This window comes from Zeus faber (assembly GCF_960531495.2).
Source record: "Zeus faber genome assembly, chromosome: 6".
In the NCBI taxonomy this organism is placed as follows: Eukaryota; Metazoa; Chordata; class Actinopteri; order Zeiformes; family Zeidae; genus Zeus; species Zeus faber.
This window is the reverse complement of record NC_137201.1, coordinates 21,987,211-22,004,504: the sequence shown is the minus strand read 5'-3', so window position 1 is coordinate 22,004,504 and position 17,294 is coordinate 21,987,211. Positions and strand designations below refer to the sequence as shown.

Here is a 17,294-nt window from a genome sequence, read left to right as displayed (position 1 = left end):
TATATTTGTTAAGGTGAGTGATGATGTAAGAACCTTGGAGCGCTGTGCCACGCAGTTAGTCCGGACCGGCTGCATCACTCCACCCTGTGCTTTACATTCAAGCATCGCACGACATGTTCCTCCCTAAATATTTGGTCTCAACCGCCTAGTTACCGTTGTCGAGGGAAACAATCAGCGCCGTTCTTCCCGTCGGTGCGGCTCCCGTCACGGGCATCAACTCTGGGAAATGTAGTTCGACATCCGGGACGCCCCGGGTGCCGGCGGCCGGTGAGCCTGCGCCGGCAGAACTTCAGCTCCCATGATGCAGCTGTGAAATATCTGGTGCGTAGTCGGCCGGGTGGACGGAAGGCAGAAGCGCTGCTCGGGGACATTCAATGACTTTGTGTCCTGGTTCCGCTCCACTTTCCGAATAGTCCGTCATTTAAATTTTTTTTTTTTTAACTGCAAAGAACGGGACAAGGACCATGGAGGCCCTCATCCCCGTCATAAACAAATTACAGGACGTGTTTAATACGGTCGGTGCGGATATCATACAGTTACCGCAGATAGCAGTGGTTGGAACTCAGGTACGGAACCGTCTGCTAACAGGCTAACTGTTGTGCTAACTGCCGTGCCAACTGCGGAGCTTGTTTTGCCTTCACATGCGTGCACCTGTTCGGGTGCGTTTCAGGTCGTGACAAGGTGCTTCCTCATTTAATATGCACATATTAAATATACAACGTTCTTGCAGCTTATAAGCTCCAGAGTGTCTTGCAGGGGTGGAAGGGATTCTGTGTCACGGTTCATAAGTGTCTAATACCTAATATAAAACAATGTAAATGAATGCACATACCAGCCAGGCTTTCTGCATGTGTCACGGAGTTTATACTTTTCAGTTCCAACATATTCAACGGAATTCAAAATTGGTTGTGGTACAAATCGTCTCTCTCGTTCGAGTATTGCAGGTACGTATCAAGCCACGTGCTACATGTATTTGGTACACGGCAGATGGAATATTACGTATAAATAGTTTATGCAATGAACTAGAGAATTCTATGAACTGTTATTACAACAATTTCCTTGAGGCCAGACAGCAACGTAAGTGATTAGGAACTGGAAAACATCCCACCAGAACCCCAGACAGGTGACAGAGACAGGGAGACATGCTGTTGAAATTAAGCCCTTCTAAATTAAAAATGCACGACTAATCAATGGCGTTTAAGGCCTAATATTTGTAAACCTCCGCTTAAGACATTTAAGCACCTGCAATATGGTAGGAATCCTGTGTCACAATTAAAAAAAATATGTATAATTACATTGAATTAAATACAGGTTAATATATACTACGACTCCCAAAACTAAAAGACTTAAAATACAAAAAAAAAACACAAACATAAATATATTTCCCCATCCACAAATATAATATTTGGTTTATTGTGTGAACCATTTTATAAATACATGTGGCATTGGTTAAATGTACTTAAATATATTTTCATATGTCCTTTTTATTTGAAAAAAACCCTGTTTCTAATCACTTACTTATCTGACCTGAAGGAAACGGGTCATATATTAATCGAGTTTATAACCTACCCTCTACTAACTATATAGTGCTTACCTACCCTAATAGTGTTTTCCTCTAGTACTTTATTGAATTTGTCATTTGTCCAGAGAGGTCATCTTAAATTCTGTAAGATTAGTCTTGAAAAGGTATTTTAAAAGTATTGAATTGAACTCAGTGGTACCTGCAGGTACCACTGAGTTCTTCCAGCCTCGTGACAATGTTATAAAAAGTGTGCCAAACACATTTATATAGTCTATATATCCAAAAGTGTATATCAAAACATTCACACTAAGCTGGATTTGATTCATTCACCCACTTGAAACACTTTAATTTTGCAGCATAAATATCGCACAATCTTCCACCTCAACATAAATATAATTTACTTACAATAGGGTTATTTCTTGGCGTTATTGAAACTACACACACTTGGAAAATTAAGACGCTTGGGACCTTGCACTTTGAACGCGGCGCGGTCTAATTGGTTTCATTGGTCAGATAATAGGATGTCAGTGTCTCTGTTTAGGTGAAATGAGGCCAAACACAGGATGTTCCAAGTGCTCTTTATGCCTCCAAACCAGCACAGCAGCTGCGTTTTAGAATCATAACGTCCCAATGGTTCTCCATCCTAATCCAAGAGCCAAACATTGGATTTGATGTCCTAAGTTGTTGTGTTGTTGTGATTACAGAGCAGTGGAAAGAGTTCTGTGCTTGAAAGCCTGGTTGGCAGAGACCTCCTGCCCCGCGGCACCGGCGTCGTCACCCGCCGGCCCCTCATCCTGCAGCTGGTGCACATCGACACAGAAGATCGCAGGAAAACCAATGAGGAAAATGGTAACAATACATGAGTTTCGTTCCTCTACTGTGCTGCTTATTTGTTAAAGGAAAGGTTTTTGGAAGTTCCCTCAATCCCAAGTCTTCATACTCTTCTAAAACACAAATTTCCAGAGTTTGATTGGACTAGAATGCTGATAAAGGGTATAGCAGGACTAGCATGTATTTTCCATGTATATCCAGCTTCTAGACTCCAGTCAAGAAACTGCTTTTTTAGCTCATGGAATCCTGAGGGTGGAGTCAAATAAACAAACATCAAAATCAGTTTTCTCAAACAAGCGTTAAAGTAATTTCAGACTAGATGTCATTCCATTGTAGTATATACAGCAGGGAATATCTTCATCCCACTCTACCTCCTGAGTCACAGCTGTATTGACGTCCAGTGCTATGATACTTCCTGAACGTTTCTTTCTTGGCTGTGAGTTTGTGACTTGCAGTTTGCATCTTTTTAAATGCCAGACAACCCGTTTTCTTTATTTTGAGCTCAGTATTTAATTTTTATTTTAAGTGATTTTGTATACCGTACTGGACGTCGTCGTATTGAGCAAGAAGTTCATTTTGCTCAGTCCGCCAAGTTAAATGATGACGTAAAGATGCCGTAGTCACAGTTTTGTCAATTTTGTCCGTTTTTTATGGCATCTCTTATTGTATTCCTGCGGTGGCCAAGTATTCAGCAATCTCAAAGCCATGCTGAAGATTATTTTGTTTAGATTTTCTCACTATCTATGTCGTTGTCTATTAATTGATTGGATTTTCATATTAATCCAACCCTAACTGGGTGTATATAATCTTCTGTAGCAATTCTCAAGTAGTCAAAAATGATTTTACACAGTGGAACTAAACTAGACGGGGACAGAAATATTTTGTTTTGTAGTTTATTGAACAGATTCAGCTTTCATTTTGCTCATGGGTTCTGAGAGAAAAGCCCTAAATTGACGAAGCTGCAGTCAAGCCAGGCTAACCCACTTTTCTCCTATCGTCTCTTAATCGCAGAACCCAATTCCTGGAGAAATGGACGACTTTACAAAGGTCTCCCTTATCTTCTGCTTGTTTTACATATTGTGTATATAGTGTGTGACCAGAAGCTTCCACCCTATTTTGTATATCCACCCCACTCCCACTCTGCCTCATAATACAATATATGTAACCTCCAGTAAGCTGCCGTACATTGTGTTGTAGTTTTTTCATTGAAACCAGCCTCTCTTTTAGCTGAGGTTAGATATAGAAATTTAAGTAATCCATGTTCTTTATTCATTAGTATGATCCTTAAAGTAAGATAAATGTTTCTTTCCGCTGTGATTCAAACTTATTCAAAGAAACGCCTCCTAGAATCCCATCAAATAATGTACTTTCACCTTTCTAAAGGAATCCTTCCTCCCAATCGTCTTTCATGCTTTATGGCTACGATAACTATTTTATCTTAGAAAATTCTGTCTCAAAAACGTTGCTTTCCTAGTTCAATATTTTTCCCTGTAGGCATGTGATTCCCATAATGCACAGGCTAATTTTGCTTCAGATTTTGTTTCCATTGGCTATGTGGGAATTTATTTTTGTATTTTTCCGTTGTTGGCTCCAAATCCTGAATTTCTACTTTTTTTTTGTTGGTTTTTTTTTTAGCTGGAGAGTTCTCCCATCGCAGCTGTGCCAACACTTATTTCAAGGCTCTATATCCATCAAACAAGCATGACTAAATTTCTCTGTCCCACGTTATGTTTTATTTTCAGGCATCGACGGAGAGGAGTGGGGTAAATTCCTGCACACGAAAAACAAGGTGAGGGCGTCAATTTACTGACCCTTACCCTTGTGGCTGCCAGAAAAGAATTATCACCACTGCAAATAGAATAGTAGATAGGTCTGATCAGACCGGTTGTGTTTCATCATCAGGTGACTCTGTAAAACACAACCTGTCTGATCCTGCGATCGTTTTGTCACCTCTACAAGTGTTTCATTTCTGCAGCTTGTAATTACCTGGGGAACACACCCTATCGGAAACAATTTACCTATATTTCTTCTTGGTGGATTTAAACTTCACAGTCTGTATGCAGGGAATGTGATGTCCCCGTGTCCTCGTGTCAAAACAAAGAGAACCTTGTGATGTGCTATTAATGGCTCTGGTGCAGTCTCATGATGGTGTATTACTCTTCAGAAAGATATTATAGCTCTGTTTGTACTTAACTAGCACTGATTCATAGTCATTTTAGTGAAAGAAAAATCATTATTGTATGAAATAACTCCATAATGGATCTTGTGAACATACTTCATGAGGAAAACCTCATGCACGTGCACTGTAAGGTTGTCCACAGCAGCTACAGTGATTTGCATATATGTTGTTGTTGTTTTTTTGTTTTCAGATCTACACAGACTTTATTGAGATCAGGCAAGAAATTGAAGCTGAAACCGAAAGAGTCTCCGGCAATAACAAGGTGCGATAATTAGATCAACAAAGGCAAATGAAATATTGGCAGATAAGTAAACGGAACGCTTTGATACTGGAAGGTCTTGGAATATCAAATCAAAATCATTTTGAGGTTTTAAAGTTCACCACGGGTGCTGTACTAAGCTCTACTTTCATTAAAAGGACTTGTGCTCCTTTCTTCCAGGGCATTAGCGAGGAGCCTATTCACTTAAAAATCTTCTCACCACATGTTGTAAATCTGACGCTGGTGGATCTTCCTGGTATTACAAAGGTACAAAAAAAACCCTTCATGTTTGTTCCCCTTTTGGTAAAATCCAATTTCACTCACACACCTTTTGGCCTGTGATTTGCCTGTTTGGTGTTGACAAGGTTCCGGTTGGAGACCAGCCCAAGGACATCGAGATCCAGATCAGAGAGCTGATCCTGAAGTATATCTCCAACCCAAACTCCATCATCCTGGCCGTGACGGCTGCCAACACAGACATGGCGACTTCAGAGGCCCTTAAGGTGGCACGTGAGGTTGACCCTGATGGTGCGTTTTAACTCCTTCCATCTCCTCCTTCATTTATCTTTTGTGGGGGCCTTGTTATTTTTGCTTCACACAACAACAAATTCTAGCCCAGGAACAAATGCACGGTTTCCTGTAGATTCCAATGACAGCACTGACATAAAATACATAAAATAAATGTGACGCAACTGGTTGCCATACTATGAATTAGGAGTAGGTGAAATGCCATGATTTGTATGCCATCGATTTTCAACCTTAGAGGTCCACAGGGGTATTGCAAGTGGGCCACCAAATCATTGGCAAATCATGATTTTAATGAATATATAGTATAAATCGGGTGTGGGCCACAGATATTTTTGATATTTTCAAGTAGGGTGTGAGTCAGAAAAGGTTGGGAATGCTGTTGTATGATTTCTGGAAGTGCAGGAGAACCTGTTATGTGAATCAAACAGTATATAGCCCCTAACTGTGTTATATTTCATGGTAGTAATATGCCTCATGTCCTCAGGTAGTTCCTTGAAGCAGGGATTTCCTGTATGGCGTTGTTGGTATGTGTTGCCATGTGTCCATCTCTGTGTGCTCAGGCAGGAGGACACTCGCGGTGGTGACCAAACTGGATCTAATGGATGCCGGCACAGATGCCATGGATGTGTTGATGGGAAGGGTCATTCCCGTCAAACTGGGCCTCATCGGAGTTGTCAACAGGTAGCCAAGTCGTTAATAGACCCTGATTGGGAGATTGCAAAAATATGGACAGTATTACAACAAGGCACTTGCAGACCCGCCAACCTGCACGCATTTTATGTACCAAGCCCACGCAATTCTTGGTGAAAATACGCAGGTACGAAATGCCAGCTGAAAACACGCAAAAAAAAATATATATATATTGTAATTTATTATGGAAAACAATCAATCAATACAAAACAATACCGAATACAGGTACTCCTCACTTAACGACTGTTCAGACTTAGGACCAGCTCTCTGACCAGTCTGTATTGTACACTGTACTATTTATACTATATACGCTATATATACTATATACACTATATACACTGTATATACACTGTATGCATTTCATCTCATCAGCTTTCTTAGTCTCGTTCCTGCAGTATGTCAGTATTCACCAATTCCGGTAGTATGCACTACCGGAATTGGTCGGTTTTCAGCTTGGTAGGCCATGAACTGTGACCAACCAATCGGTGTCAGATATATCAGATTCTGTACCGGTCAAATTTACCCGCCAGAAACTGTGCTTATGTACTCGTAAAAATGCTCCGATACTCACAGCGATACAAACATAATGTAACAAAAAAAATAGAGTAAAAGAAAGAAAATGTCGGCTGTTTGGAGGTACTTCAAGGTAAACAAGTAAGATTCGATCAATTGTTTATTTATAACCTGCAATATTCCAAAAGTGTTGCAGACTGTTTCCGTTGCTGTCACGACAGCGGAGTGTCTGCTGTGGTTGTTCATAGTGCACAAGCTCCCCTCCTAATGAAAGCTTTAACTCTTTTTTGAGACTCGGATCTTTATGAGTCACTCAGTAAAACAGGTCGTTCGATTTGATTCAGTTTAACGCACGGTGAGCGAAGGAGGACTTCCAGTGAACGAGAGTGAGAAGAGTCGACCATTTATTATGAATTTATTTGTATTGTTTTGCAATGGTTGCAATTTACTTAAGAATGGCAAGTACCATATAAATATAATAGAATAAAGGTATATTTTCACTTAAAAGTGAAAGAGACTCCATGGACATTTCCATATTAGTTACACTGTCCTACTAAAAGAGTGAGAGTTACAGGTTACATTATACTGAAACTTGATGACAGTCCCATTTACTATTTTTATTGGAACTCAATGACTGTTCCATGTTGTATTTTGTTTTATTGGAACTCGGGGACAGTTTCATGTTCTGTTATTGTGAATATTGAACAAAAATAAACACACATTGTCAAAATCAGCAATCTCACTATTGTGGTAACTGAAAAATGCAGCAGTAGTCTGTATGTGCAGCTGTCCAATCACGTGAGCGCCATCAGATCACATGATGTATTTGTCATTGACGTACCATAGATATACCCAATGAGACCAAATGATAAGAACATTTGATTTCTCCTATCATGGATATAAACTCTAAATGATCGGACCACAATGTGAAAGTTATTTAATAGACAATGTATTATGAACATACAATTTAATGAAATTCTGAATCGCCCAAATCAGAATCAGCAGGTCAGAAATCAAAATCGAAGTGACCAAGAAAATGGAAATCGGTGCGTCTCTAGTTGGTAAACATGTTTGGAAACTTTACAAGATGATGCACGGGGATACAAGGTCCTAATGCGATAAATGTGTATATTGTATATATTTAGCCGTAGTAGCTCTGATGGAGTAATTTAGCTGCAGTGACTCAAACACCACAGAGACTCCCTATTACACTATTGTGATACTCAAAATAATTTCCCAAGGTCGGCAGCTCTGCACTTGTATTACTAATACTATGAATCTGTATGTTTTTTTTGTATCTTTTGTAGGAGCCAGCTGGACATTAACAATAAGAAGTCTGTGGTGGATGCCATCCAGGATGAACATGCCTTCCTACAGAAGAAGTACCCCTCACTAGCAAACAGGAATGGAACCAAATACCTAGCCAGAACCCTGAACCGGTAAGGAGGCTGGATTCTGAAGTCCTTCAGGTCCTTAAACAGTCCTGCGTGCTCTCAAAGTCGATTTTACAATTAAGTCTCAGAGGGGTAGATTTATAACTTACTTACACTTTATTATTTTCATAATCATTTGCTTGCTACCTTGCTACCTAACCTAAAGGAAACTGTTATAATAACAGTTCAAAGAATCCTCTAGTTCATATCTGGCCCATATCTGCCCTGCACAAAATATATAGTGCACACGTACAGGATTTGTCCAAAAAGTTAATTTTAAATAATGTTAGAATTGTGTTAAAAATGATCTGAGGGTCTGACTTCCTTCCTTTTACTGTGGATAAATCGTGGAACCTCAGAAACCTCCTCTGTTTAAAACGCACGGTTTTTTTTATCCTGTCCCTCCACTAACTGATGTGCAGGTTACTCATGCACCACATCAGAGATTGTCTCCCTGAGTTGAAGACGAGGATAAACGTGTTGGCGGCCCAGTATCAGTCCATGCTGAGCGGCTATGGAGAGCCCGTGGAGGACCAGAGCGCCACCCTGTTGCAGCTCATCACCAAGTTTGCCGCCGAGTACTGCCACACCATAGAGGGCACGGCCAAGTACATCGAGACGGCCGAACTGTGAGTTACACAGCCCCCTGAAGTGCCCGGATGTACCACTGAGGGGTACTGTCGCCGCTTGTAGCTTGTGAGGATTTCACAAAAAGTTTGTTCCACGTGTTGTGTGTGTGTGTGTGTGTGTGTGTGTGTGTGTGTGTGTGTGTGTGTGTGTGTGTGTGTGTGTGTGTGTGTGTGTGTGTGTGTGTGTGTGTGTGTGTGTGTGTGTGTGTGTGTGTGTGTGTTTTGTTCTCCTGTTCTAGATGCGGTGGAGCGAGAATTTGTTACATCTTCCACGAGACGTTTGGACGCACGCTGGAGTCAGTGGATCCTCTGGGCGGCCTGACCACCATCGATGTGCTCACAGCCATCAGGAATGCCACGGTCAGTTCTGAGCACCCGTTTTCATATTTTATCCGTGACGACCGGAATTTTCTAGAGCAGGGAACCTCGCGCTCCATCAAGAGGCTCCAGTAGCTGCCGGAAAAATGATTAATAGTTAAACAATTATTTGATTTATAAGATGTTCGCATCGTTGGAGAATGTACCATAATGAGGGTTTTGATCCTAGTTCCACTGTTATCTCCGTACCTATAGTATAGACACTAAATCATATCCAATAGGGCAGAATGATTCATCAAATCAAATGCAATTTTCAAATCAAAGGCTCCAATTATTAAAAACAAAACAAAAAAAAGTGTTCCTTTTAATGTTACTCAATCTAATCGATAGGGCCAAAAACCACGTTCAAATATTCCTTTTGAAAAAACACATAAGCGAATCGAATATATGAGAATATCTGTTACAATTTAAAAATAAAATTAAAAATGACAATTTCACCAACTTTTGGGCTCTGTCCGCCTCTGTATGCTCCTCTGCTCTTTATCCTTTGTTGTGAGATTTTAGAAAGCGGCCCCAAAAAAAGGAAAGGAAAACGAAACACATAAGTGATTGTTTTAACCAAACCTCCGCGCTGCCCCCCGGTGAGACCCGGTGCTGCGACCCAGGCCGCGGAGCGCTGTGCGGGGTGTGTGCTGCTGGCAGAGCCCGGAACAGCTGTAGAGTCCAGACGTAGCGAGCCTCTTTCAGAGCACTGCGTCTGTTCGTTTTTTTGTAACCTCTTTTTAATTTAATGAGCATAAACCTGCCCCTGCATCTGCAGGGACGAAAAAAAATCTAGTGATCCTACGGACGACACTCATTCACTTGCACACAAAGAGGATGTATGGACCTATGCACGTAACATTTTTAATAAAAAATAATACATTTTTTTAATACTGCATTTTTTTAATGTTAATTTTAATCTTCGAACAATTACAAGGCTTGAAGTTAAATCAATCAGTCAATGTTTTACTGTGATCGAAGGTTTTTCATTTTACAATTCAATAGTTGAATAAAGATATGTTATTCATCTCAATTCATGCATCACTTCATCTATTTTCATCGTAACACATAGGCCTGGCCGACAGGAAAGGGCAGTTACATGTTGACTGTATCCACTGTTGTGTTGGTCATACTATAGAATTATTCATTGCTTGTATTTAGTGAATAAAACAGAAGATAAGGAACTAAAAAAAATAATAATAATTTTGCATACTAAATCGCAATATTGGTCAAAAAATTCAGCCCTTCATATCTTATCAAAATCTCATCAAATGGCCTAATTTGTGTATGAAGAAAGGCTGAGAATCACTTTTCTAGAATAGGCTTCTTCTCCATTGCAGCTCACTTCCAACTCTGTGTGTGTGTGTGTGTGTGTGTGTGTGTGCGTGTGCGTGTATTCGCGTGCGCAGGGTCCCAGGCCCGCTCTGTTCGTGCCCGAGGTGTCGTTTGAGCTGCTGGTGAAGCGGCAGGTGAAGCGTCTGGAGGAGCCCAGTCTGCGCTGCGTGGAGCTGGTTCACGAAGAGATGCAGAGAATCATTCAGCACTGCAGCAACTACAGCACGCAGGTGAGACGGCAACACATGTACTGTCTGTGTAGTTATACTTGATTCATGCCTTGTTTTTTTGGGGGGATTTAATGCTACGGCAGACAAATTGATCTCATAAATTAACATGCAGCTATTCTTCTCCTGACTTGCCCCGTGGGCATTAAAATAATGTTATCTTAAGTTCAAGCAATGAAATACGCTTGTACACTCTGGCCATAATTATCGCAAAATCCGCAGGAGTTGCTGAGGTTTCCAAAGCTCCATGACGCCATCGTAGAAGTAGTCACATCACTGCTGAGGAAGAGGCTGCCAGTCACCAACGACATGGTCTGTACATCCAGCACCTCGGGCTGTTTAGAGTTTACCAAGTGTACCGGTCTGGTCTAGAACCGGGGAATATTTATTTCTGTTTTCTTTTCTTCCAGGTTCACAACCTGGTTGCCATAGAACTAGCCTACATCAACACCAAACACCCCGACTTCGCCGACGCCTGTGGCTTAATGAACAATAACATCGAGGTAAGAAACGCCATGAATCATCTGAAAATGTGTCAAATTCACAAAATTAGGATGTTTTTCAGCGTGTGTCATTTGTTTGTAATTCCTTAACATTCAGTTTCAGCTGCATTAAACAACTACTGCACAGTTTTCTACGCGGTTGTTGGTTACGGTACCTTGGAATAAGAAGAAATGGATTTGGCCATGTCCTATATTTCATAAAGATTGCATATTTATATCTAACAAACTGTCTGATACAGGAGCAGAGACGCAACCGGATGAGAGACCTGCCCTCTGCCGTCCCCAGGGATAAGGTACAGTTCAGCTATTTAAAAATGCTCTTTTCTTCTCTTCTCATCAAACCTTTTTGGTACTATTCCTACAAATTCCCAAATCTTGAATTTTTATCTTTTCCTTTTCCAAGTCCTGTTAGTTTTTCCTTCCCCTCCTGTGCTCCTACTTTTTTCTCTCTCTAGTCTCTTAAGAGCCCGGGTGGGCAGTCTATCCCCCCCACTGAGCCTCCTGCTCCCCCTGAGTGGGAGAACCTCAAGGTGTGTGTGTGTGTGTGTGTGTGTGTGTGTGTGTGTGTGTGTGTGTGTGTGTGTGTGTGTGTGTGTGTGTGTGTGTGTGTGTGTGTGTGTGTGTGTGTGTGTGTGTGTGTGTGTCGCTGCATGCCAGCGGTGCATGGTTCTGCCCACTTCCCCTCCTCTCCTTTCGCACAACTACATGAACTTTACTATACTGAACTACACGAATAGTAGCAGAGCCTCGTTCTCCTTTTTATAACCCAATCTCATCAGAATATCCCTCTGCATGTACTGTATGTTAAACTATGTACGTACTAACAAGCAATCCAAATATTCACATTCTTATTGGCGTGTCGTTAAAGGAGCAATCAGTATTATTTTATTTGTTTGACCTTGAAATATCAGTGGGGCTTCGCAAAATGTTTTCGACCGGTGCCGGTCAGTCCGCTGCCGCCTCGATGGCCGCTGATATTCCAAGCTCTCCAGACAGGAAGTCCGGGCTCCTCGCTCCCAGACCAGTCGAGCTCCGCCCTCTCATCGGCTGCGCTTGCGTCGCGGAACCGAATCGAAGAAGGAGGATTTGTGAAAGCACGGACTCGCCCACGAGCGTCCATCAAGCCCTCTACCAAGTGTTAAAAAGCTTCAAAAAGTCAAAACACCGGTGAGCGCTGGGGCAGCGTTTCAAAGGTGGAGGCAGCTGAGGACAATTGAAAACCTTGAGAACAGAGAGGTGGAGGTTCAGTTTGGGTGTGTGGAGACCCGTTTGGCCAATCTAGTGGTAGTTCCCTGCGGCTTCCATTCGCGCTCCTTTGTTACTGATTGTTCCTTTAAGTTTTATATGTTCTTTTTTTTTTTTTTTTTTTTAAGCACCGGTTTTGCACCTGCGAACCGTGCACCAGCTCGCTGACCCCCCCACCCCCGCTTTCCCTCTCTCCGCAGGCCGCAGCAGGAGGCTCCCAGAGCGCCTTCGTCAATGAGCAGGGGGACGGAGGGACGGGGAACTGGAGGGGAATGATAAAGAGGGGGGAGGAAGCCCAGTCCGGGGACAAGGCCACGCCCCCTCCTCAGCTCCCAGCCAGTCCACAGAAGGGCTACGCCATCAACCTCCTGGATGTGGTGGGTAGTCTGCAGTCGACAACAGGCCCAAGACACACCAGTACGGCCGTGTCTGTTCATGTCTTGAGGGTCGTTTTATTTAATTTGTTTTTTTTTTGTTTTTTTTCTGTCATGGGTTCAAGTAAGACAGGATGGTCCAGGTCCTCTCGGTGCAGAAATAAAACTAGCAAACAAAAACAATATGAGAGCAATTCTGTTTTAATATCTATGAACAAAGTGAATCTATTCGAGTGAGGATCTCTTTGTGTAGCAGAAGGTTTACACACACAAATAAAAGTGATGTGCTTCATAAATCTCTGTTCAAATTCTATCAGTTCCATTCAAGCTATAAGCTATCTTTTTTTTGTGTCCATGGCATCACACCCTGGCTTAATCATAAATACGTCCATTTTGGTGACTGAAATGCTCCACCCCATCACGGCAGAGCTCTTAAAAATCCACGGTTCAGTGCTTTTAAATGACCTTGAAATGTGGTGATGTTACTTACACCAGAATTACGCAGCATTCAGCTTTCCTTCCAGCCAGCAGACAGACACACCACTAAACCCGCTCTTCTTGAAGACGCAGCTCTGTGGGTGGGATTTTTTGGGGTGGGTCTGATGACATCACATTAGGTTTACAGAGTGGTTTAACAAGTCAACTTGTTTGCCCCTTTGCCCTGCTCTCTCTCCAGCCCGTCCCGGTGTCGAGGAAGCTCTCCGCCAGAGAGCAGAGGGACTGTGAGGTCATCGAGAGGCTCATCAAGTCCTACTTCCTCATTGTGCGGAAGAACATCCAAGACAGGTACAGTACGGCTTCATGCCAAACGCTTAAAGGGGTGAACCTTCGGGGGTTCGTGAGCGCAGGACGTTTGCTTAAAAACAGTTCAATTATTTTATAAAACATTCTAATTCAACCCCTTCCCCACTTGATAACTATATCTGTCCGACTTCTGCCCTATTCTTCCTGAACCCGTCCCCCCAGCGTGCCCAAGGCGGTGATGCACTTCCTAGTCAACCACGTGAAAGACTGTCTGCAGAGCGAGCTGGTGGGCCAGCTCTACAAGGCGGGGCTGCTGGACGACCTGCTCACAGAGTCTGAGGACATGGCGCAGAGACGCCACGAGGCGGCAGACATGCTCAAGGTAACGGCTCTCAGTGCAGTGAAGTCCAACCAAAGGCAGCACCACAGGGAGGGGGGTGACAGCGAGGCCTTTGGTGCTTCCACCCAAATCAAGAGGCCTCGTTCACCGGTGGCACGAAAAACTGGCATTTTATTGTTCTACGTATTTATACCGACAAATTTAACATTAAGTGATACCCTATTTTTATGGATTCGCGCATCAGGTCCACGATGATGTCACCGTGGATTCCCTCATAGAATTGTCATCATATCAATGTAAAATAAGCCTTCAAACAAAATGGTGACGAATAGCATTTCAACACCAAACTCATGAGACAAAGCTTCCTAAATAGGTTCCTAGTGACATGAGTGGATGTAAACTCACTGTTACTTAGCCACTTTGTGTTTATTTATGTGTTTTGTTTTTGTTTTTTTTTGTTTTTTTTATTCCCAACCCCCTCCCCCAGGCGTTGCAGAAGGCCAGCCAGGCCATCGCAGAGATCCGAGAAACCCACCTCTGGTGAGGGGGATTATTTCTCCCATTCTGCCCTCCTTTGTCTGGACCCCCCACCCCCACCCCCCAAAAAACAGCCGTAAAGCCCTGTGTTTTTTCGTCAGCTGACACAGAGACAGACGACTCAATATCAATACGTGTGTACAATAAATAGTTGAATATGGACGTGAAATGACGGCAGCAGTCGATCTCTGTCGGTCGGCGTTGAGTACCGTACAGTACGGAGTGGTTGTGCGTACGGAGAAGCAGAGGGTGGAGTCCTGCTCCACCTGCTACGTGGGGCCTTGCAGGAGAATGCTCCAGAAGTCGATCTGCAGAGTCGTATTAATAAACCGACAGCGCTGTTCTACGGATCCTAGAATGCTGTGTAATGTACATTGTCTTTATCATGATTGCTTTTGTTTTGCTTTGTTAAGTTGTAGGATCTGTTACTACATCCTAGCAAAAAGAAAATATGTTTACTGCTAATTATGTAAAAAGAAATGCACTTCTTTAAAAAAAAATATATATATATATATTTTTTTTTTGATGTTACCAACATGAGGCGGTGAAAATACTATATTCTCGGTGTTTTGTTTTCTATAAATCGCACAGAATAATAGTTTTTTTTCCCCCACGTTGCATTGGACAATGGTAGATTTCACTTTTTTCCTGTCTTTTGTCTTTACATGTTTCCGTTGTTTCAGCATTACAATTAATGCAATAATTTGGGTTCCAATGGTCTGAACACTTAAAAAAAAAAAAAAAAACACTGTTGCTAATAGCTAAACATACCTCCTAACTATAAATTCAGGTGTGACACAGACAGTATGACATGGATGAACGCTGTGGATGTAATGACTCTTTATTGACTTGATACACTGACGTGTGAAATGAAGCCCAACACAAAAGGAAAACGGCCGTGCACGCAGCATCTGCACGGGGGTGGAGGCGGGCGGAGGTGTTCGCTGGAGTCACGCGTCGTCCCGTCTTCCCGTCCGGAAGCTTCTTTACCGCAAGCGGTTGCCCATTTTGCCCTTGCCGCGACCTTTGGCACTGAAAGGTTTCACAACACACAAGTACTTTACCACCTGCTCACCACCTCCCTATGCTGAGGCCCTCAGGTACAGGCACGTGGTTCAGATTATAATGTCTAATGTGGCCATGCCGTTTAGTCAAACAAGATGGGTTTTGGTTTTTTTTTGCCTGAATTGTCTGAAAAACCCAAACCACATCCCAGTATTTCTGATCTCTGTTCTCTGATAATGTCTTCACTGATGGAGGCGTGTGGAATGTGGAAGATTGAATTGCTCCTCTCACATGGAATTAAGAAGTTTTAATTCCCTGTCAGAAGCAACGCTGGAGGGTTTTGCTGCTACTGTCATTACAAGTGATGCCTTTTGTAACAGGTCATTTCCATCATCGTGTAAACACGTGGTTAATCCTCCACATTTCATGCAAGGTTGTCGAAATGCAACACACAATGCAAAGCAGAAAACAGAAGTGGTGATATCAACAGCGATGCCAATGAAGGGATTGATGAATGTCTCTCCGTGGGGGGGGTTTAACGTGATGGTTCAGTTTGAAGGAGTTTTGAGTGTGAAATGTGCGAGTTCAAATAAACGTCTGGACCCTCTCGTGATCTCAGGTTCATTGTGGCTGTAAACATGTCGAGGCGTGAGGCCGTCACTGGCTGTGAACGTGGGGATGGTGGGAAGCGATTGGCGTAACCGTTAGTTTGGGAGGCGTATTTGAGGGCATGAGACCAGCGTGGGAGCCTCTTAACGGGAGATGCGCCCTGTCATACTTACTTCTGGTGATCCTGCACCCGAGTGAGAAGCTGGTTAATCTGTAGGAACACACGCAAGTACACGTGAGCGTCGAACCTCAGGAGACCTTTCCGTTCCACCAAGCTGTACCTGTGGCTCACCTCTGACCTTGGAAGATCTGTTTCGCCGTCGACGCCCATGTCACGCCACCGAAAAGACCACACTGACTCTACCGCACTGGAAATGACCACTTTTTACCTCAAAACGTTTGAAGGCTAAGCGTGTTGATCTGAAGGGAAAACATCTTTTAAGTGGATACGACCTCACTTTTAGATTTCCTTTTACAGCGTTTTAGGAATAGCTGCCGTATCTTGTCACTTTTCCTCGTCTGGAAAATGAGAGTTGGAATTATGGTAACCTGACCTGTCCTCACTTAAAGGGAATAACAGGTATGGCAAAAAGTATGCTTATTTGTAACTTACTCTTTGTTTAGTTCCCATTAACAATTAAGTTGGGGTTGTCCTGTTTTTGTTTTTCCTTTAAAAAGTTTTTTTTTTGTGTGTACTGGGGATATTTCCTTTTGGGCAGCGTGGCAGGGGGACTTACGTCATACTTTTGCCTTTTGAGTTTCTCGGAGAGGTCGAACTTCTCAGCCTCCAGTTCCAACATCCACTGCCACATCTCGTTGGCCTTCTCCCTTAAAAAAAACAAGCAGCCACATGTCAGCCGCAGCGCCTGGAGATCACGCTCCCGCCGTGGGTGTTTTGTCTCCGGAGGAGCTCGGCCGTACTTGAGTTTGTCTTCGTTGAGGTGATCGATGTTGAGGGGTTTCCTGCGGTCGGCGAGGATCTTCTTCTTCTTCTCTCTCTCCGTCTGCTTCTTGGCCCCCTTCCTGTTTTCGTTCTGCGACGAGACAATTCGACCGTTTTAGCGCGGGCGGCGGGCGAAAAACCCAAACCTTTGCGTATTCGAAGGCGGGAAGTTGTCCGGCGGCTCGGCTGCACGGACCTTCCCCTGGTGGGTCATGTTGGTGAGCACTTTCTTCTTCTTGGCGTCCTCATCCAGCTTCTTCCGCTGCTCCTCCTGCTCCTTCCGCTCCTTCTCTTCCTGTTCCGCCGCACAGAGAAAGAGCGGTGAGGGGCGGAGAGGCGCGGCTTTACTCTTACCGCTACGGGCCCCGCGGGGTCGCGGCGCGTTTTCGAGGTCCGGGGCCGGGAGCTCACCGCCAGCCTGGCCTGCCTCTCCTTCTCCATCTCGGCCCGGACCCGCTGTTGCTCCGCCCTCTCGGCGCGGCGCTTCT

At 43.4% G+C, this 17,294-nt stretch overlaps 2 protein-coding genes across 3 annotated transcripts in view; one reads left to right on the top strand and one right to left on the bottom strand.

Annotated features, from left to right (window-relative positions):
* The first annotated feature begins 349 nt into the window (after positions 1 to 349).
* Positions 350 to 14,867, top strand: dnm1l (dynamin 1-like). 2 transcript variants are annotated; one of them, XM_080002294.1, is made up of 19 exons: positions 350 to 566; positions 2,227 to 2,371; positions 4,096 to 4,142; positions 4,723 to 4,794; positions 4,972 to 5,058; positions 5,157 to 5,319; positions 5,880 to 6,000; positions 7,830 to 7,961; positions 8,378 to 8,584; positions 8,824 to 8,944; positions 10,354 to 10,509; positions 10,729 to 10,818; positions 10,917 to 11,009; positions 11,249 to 11,302; positions 11,465 to 11,539; positions 12,455 to 12,631; positions 13,305 to 13,414; positions 13,595 to 13,754; positions 14,200 to 14,867. In XM_080002294.1, exons 1-19 carry the CDS (start codon positions 465 to 467, stop codon positions 14,254 to 14,256), a joined length of 2,169 nt encoding a protein of 722 aa, XP_079858420.1. In that variant the 5' UTR covers positions 350 to 464; the 3' UTR covers positions 14,257 to 14,867. The 2 variants fall into 2 exon arrangements, with proteins under 2 accessions (XP_079858420.1, XP_079858421.1); XM_080002295.1 differs by lacking the exon at positions 11,465 to 11,539.
* A 205-nt stretch (positions 14,868 to 15,072) lies between these two features.
* The window catches only part of tnnt2d (troponin T2d, cardiac), a 2,929-nt gene continuing 707 nt past the window's right edge, over positions 15,073 to 17,294 (bottom strand). The window contains exons 5-10 of the mRNA XM_080002297.1: positions 17,218 to 17,294; positions 17,003 to 17,101; positions 16,785 to 16,897; positions 16,601 to 16,691; positions 16,037 to 16,074; positions 15,073 to 15,281 (exon numbers count right to left, since the gene is read on the bottom strand). The exon at positions 17,218 to 17,294 is cut by the window's right edge and continues 1 nt beyond it. Of these exons, the coding sequence (XP_079858423.1) occupies positions 15,236 to 15,281; positions 16,037 to 16,074; positions 16,601 to 16,691; positions 16,785 to 16,897; positions 17,003 to 17,101; positions 17,218 to 17,294 (464 nt within the window). The 3' untranslated portion in view covers positions 15,073 to 15,235. The remainder of the gene's footprint in view (positions 15,282 to 16,036; positions 16,075 to 16,600; positions 16,692 to 16,784; positions 16,898 to 17,002; positions 17,102 to 17,217) is intronic.

Excerpts from the sequence above, each read along its gene's own strand:
- dnm1l (XM_080002294.1), top strand. The coding sequence starts at position 465 with ATGGAGGCCCTCATCCCCGTCATAAACAAATTACAGGACGTGTTTAAT. Across the intron at positions 4,143-4,722 it reads TCCTGCACACGAAAAACAAG|ATCTACACAGACTTTATTGA; the intron begins GTGAGGGCGTCA and ends TTTTGTTTTCAG. Across the intron at positions 12,632-13,304 it reads CCATCAACCTCCTGGATGTG|CCCGTCCCGGTGTCGAGGAA; the intron begins GTGGGTAGTCTG and ends CTCTCTCTCCAG.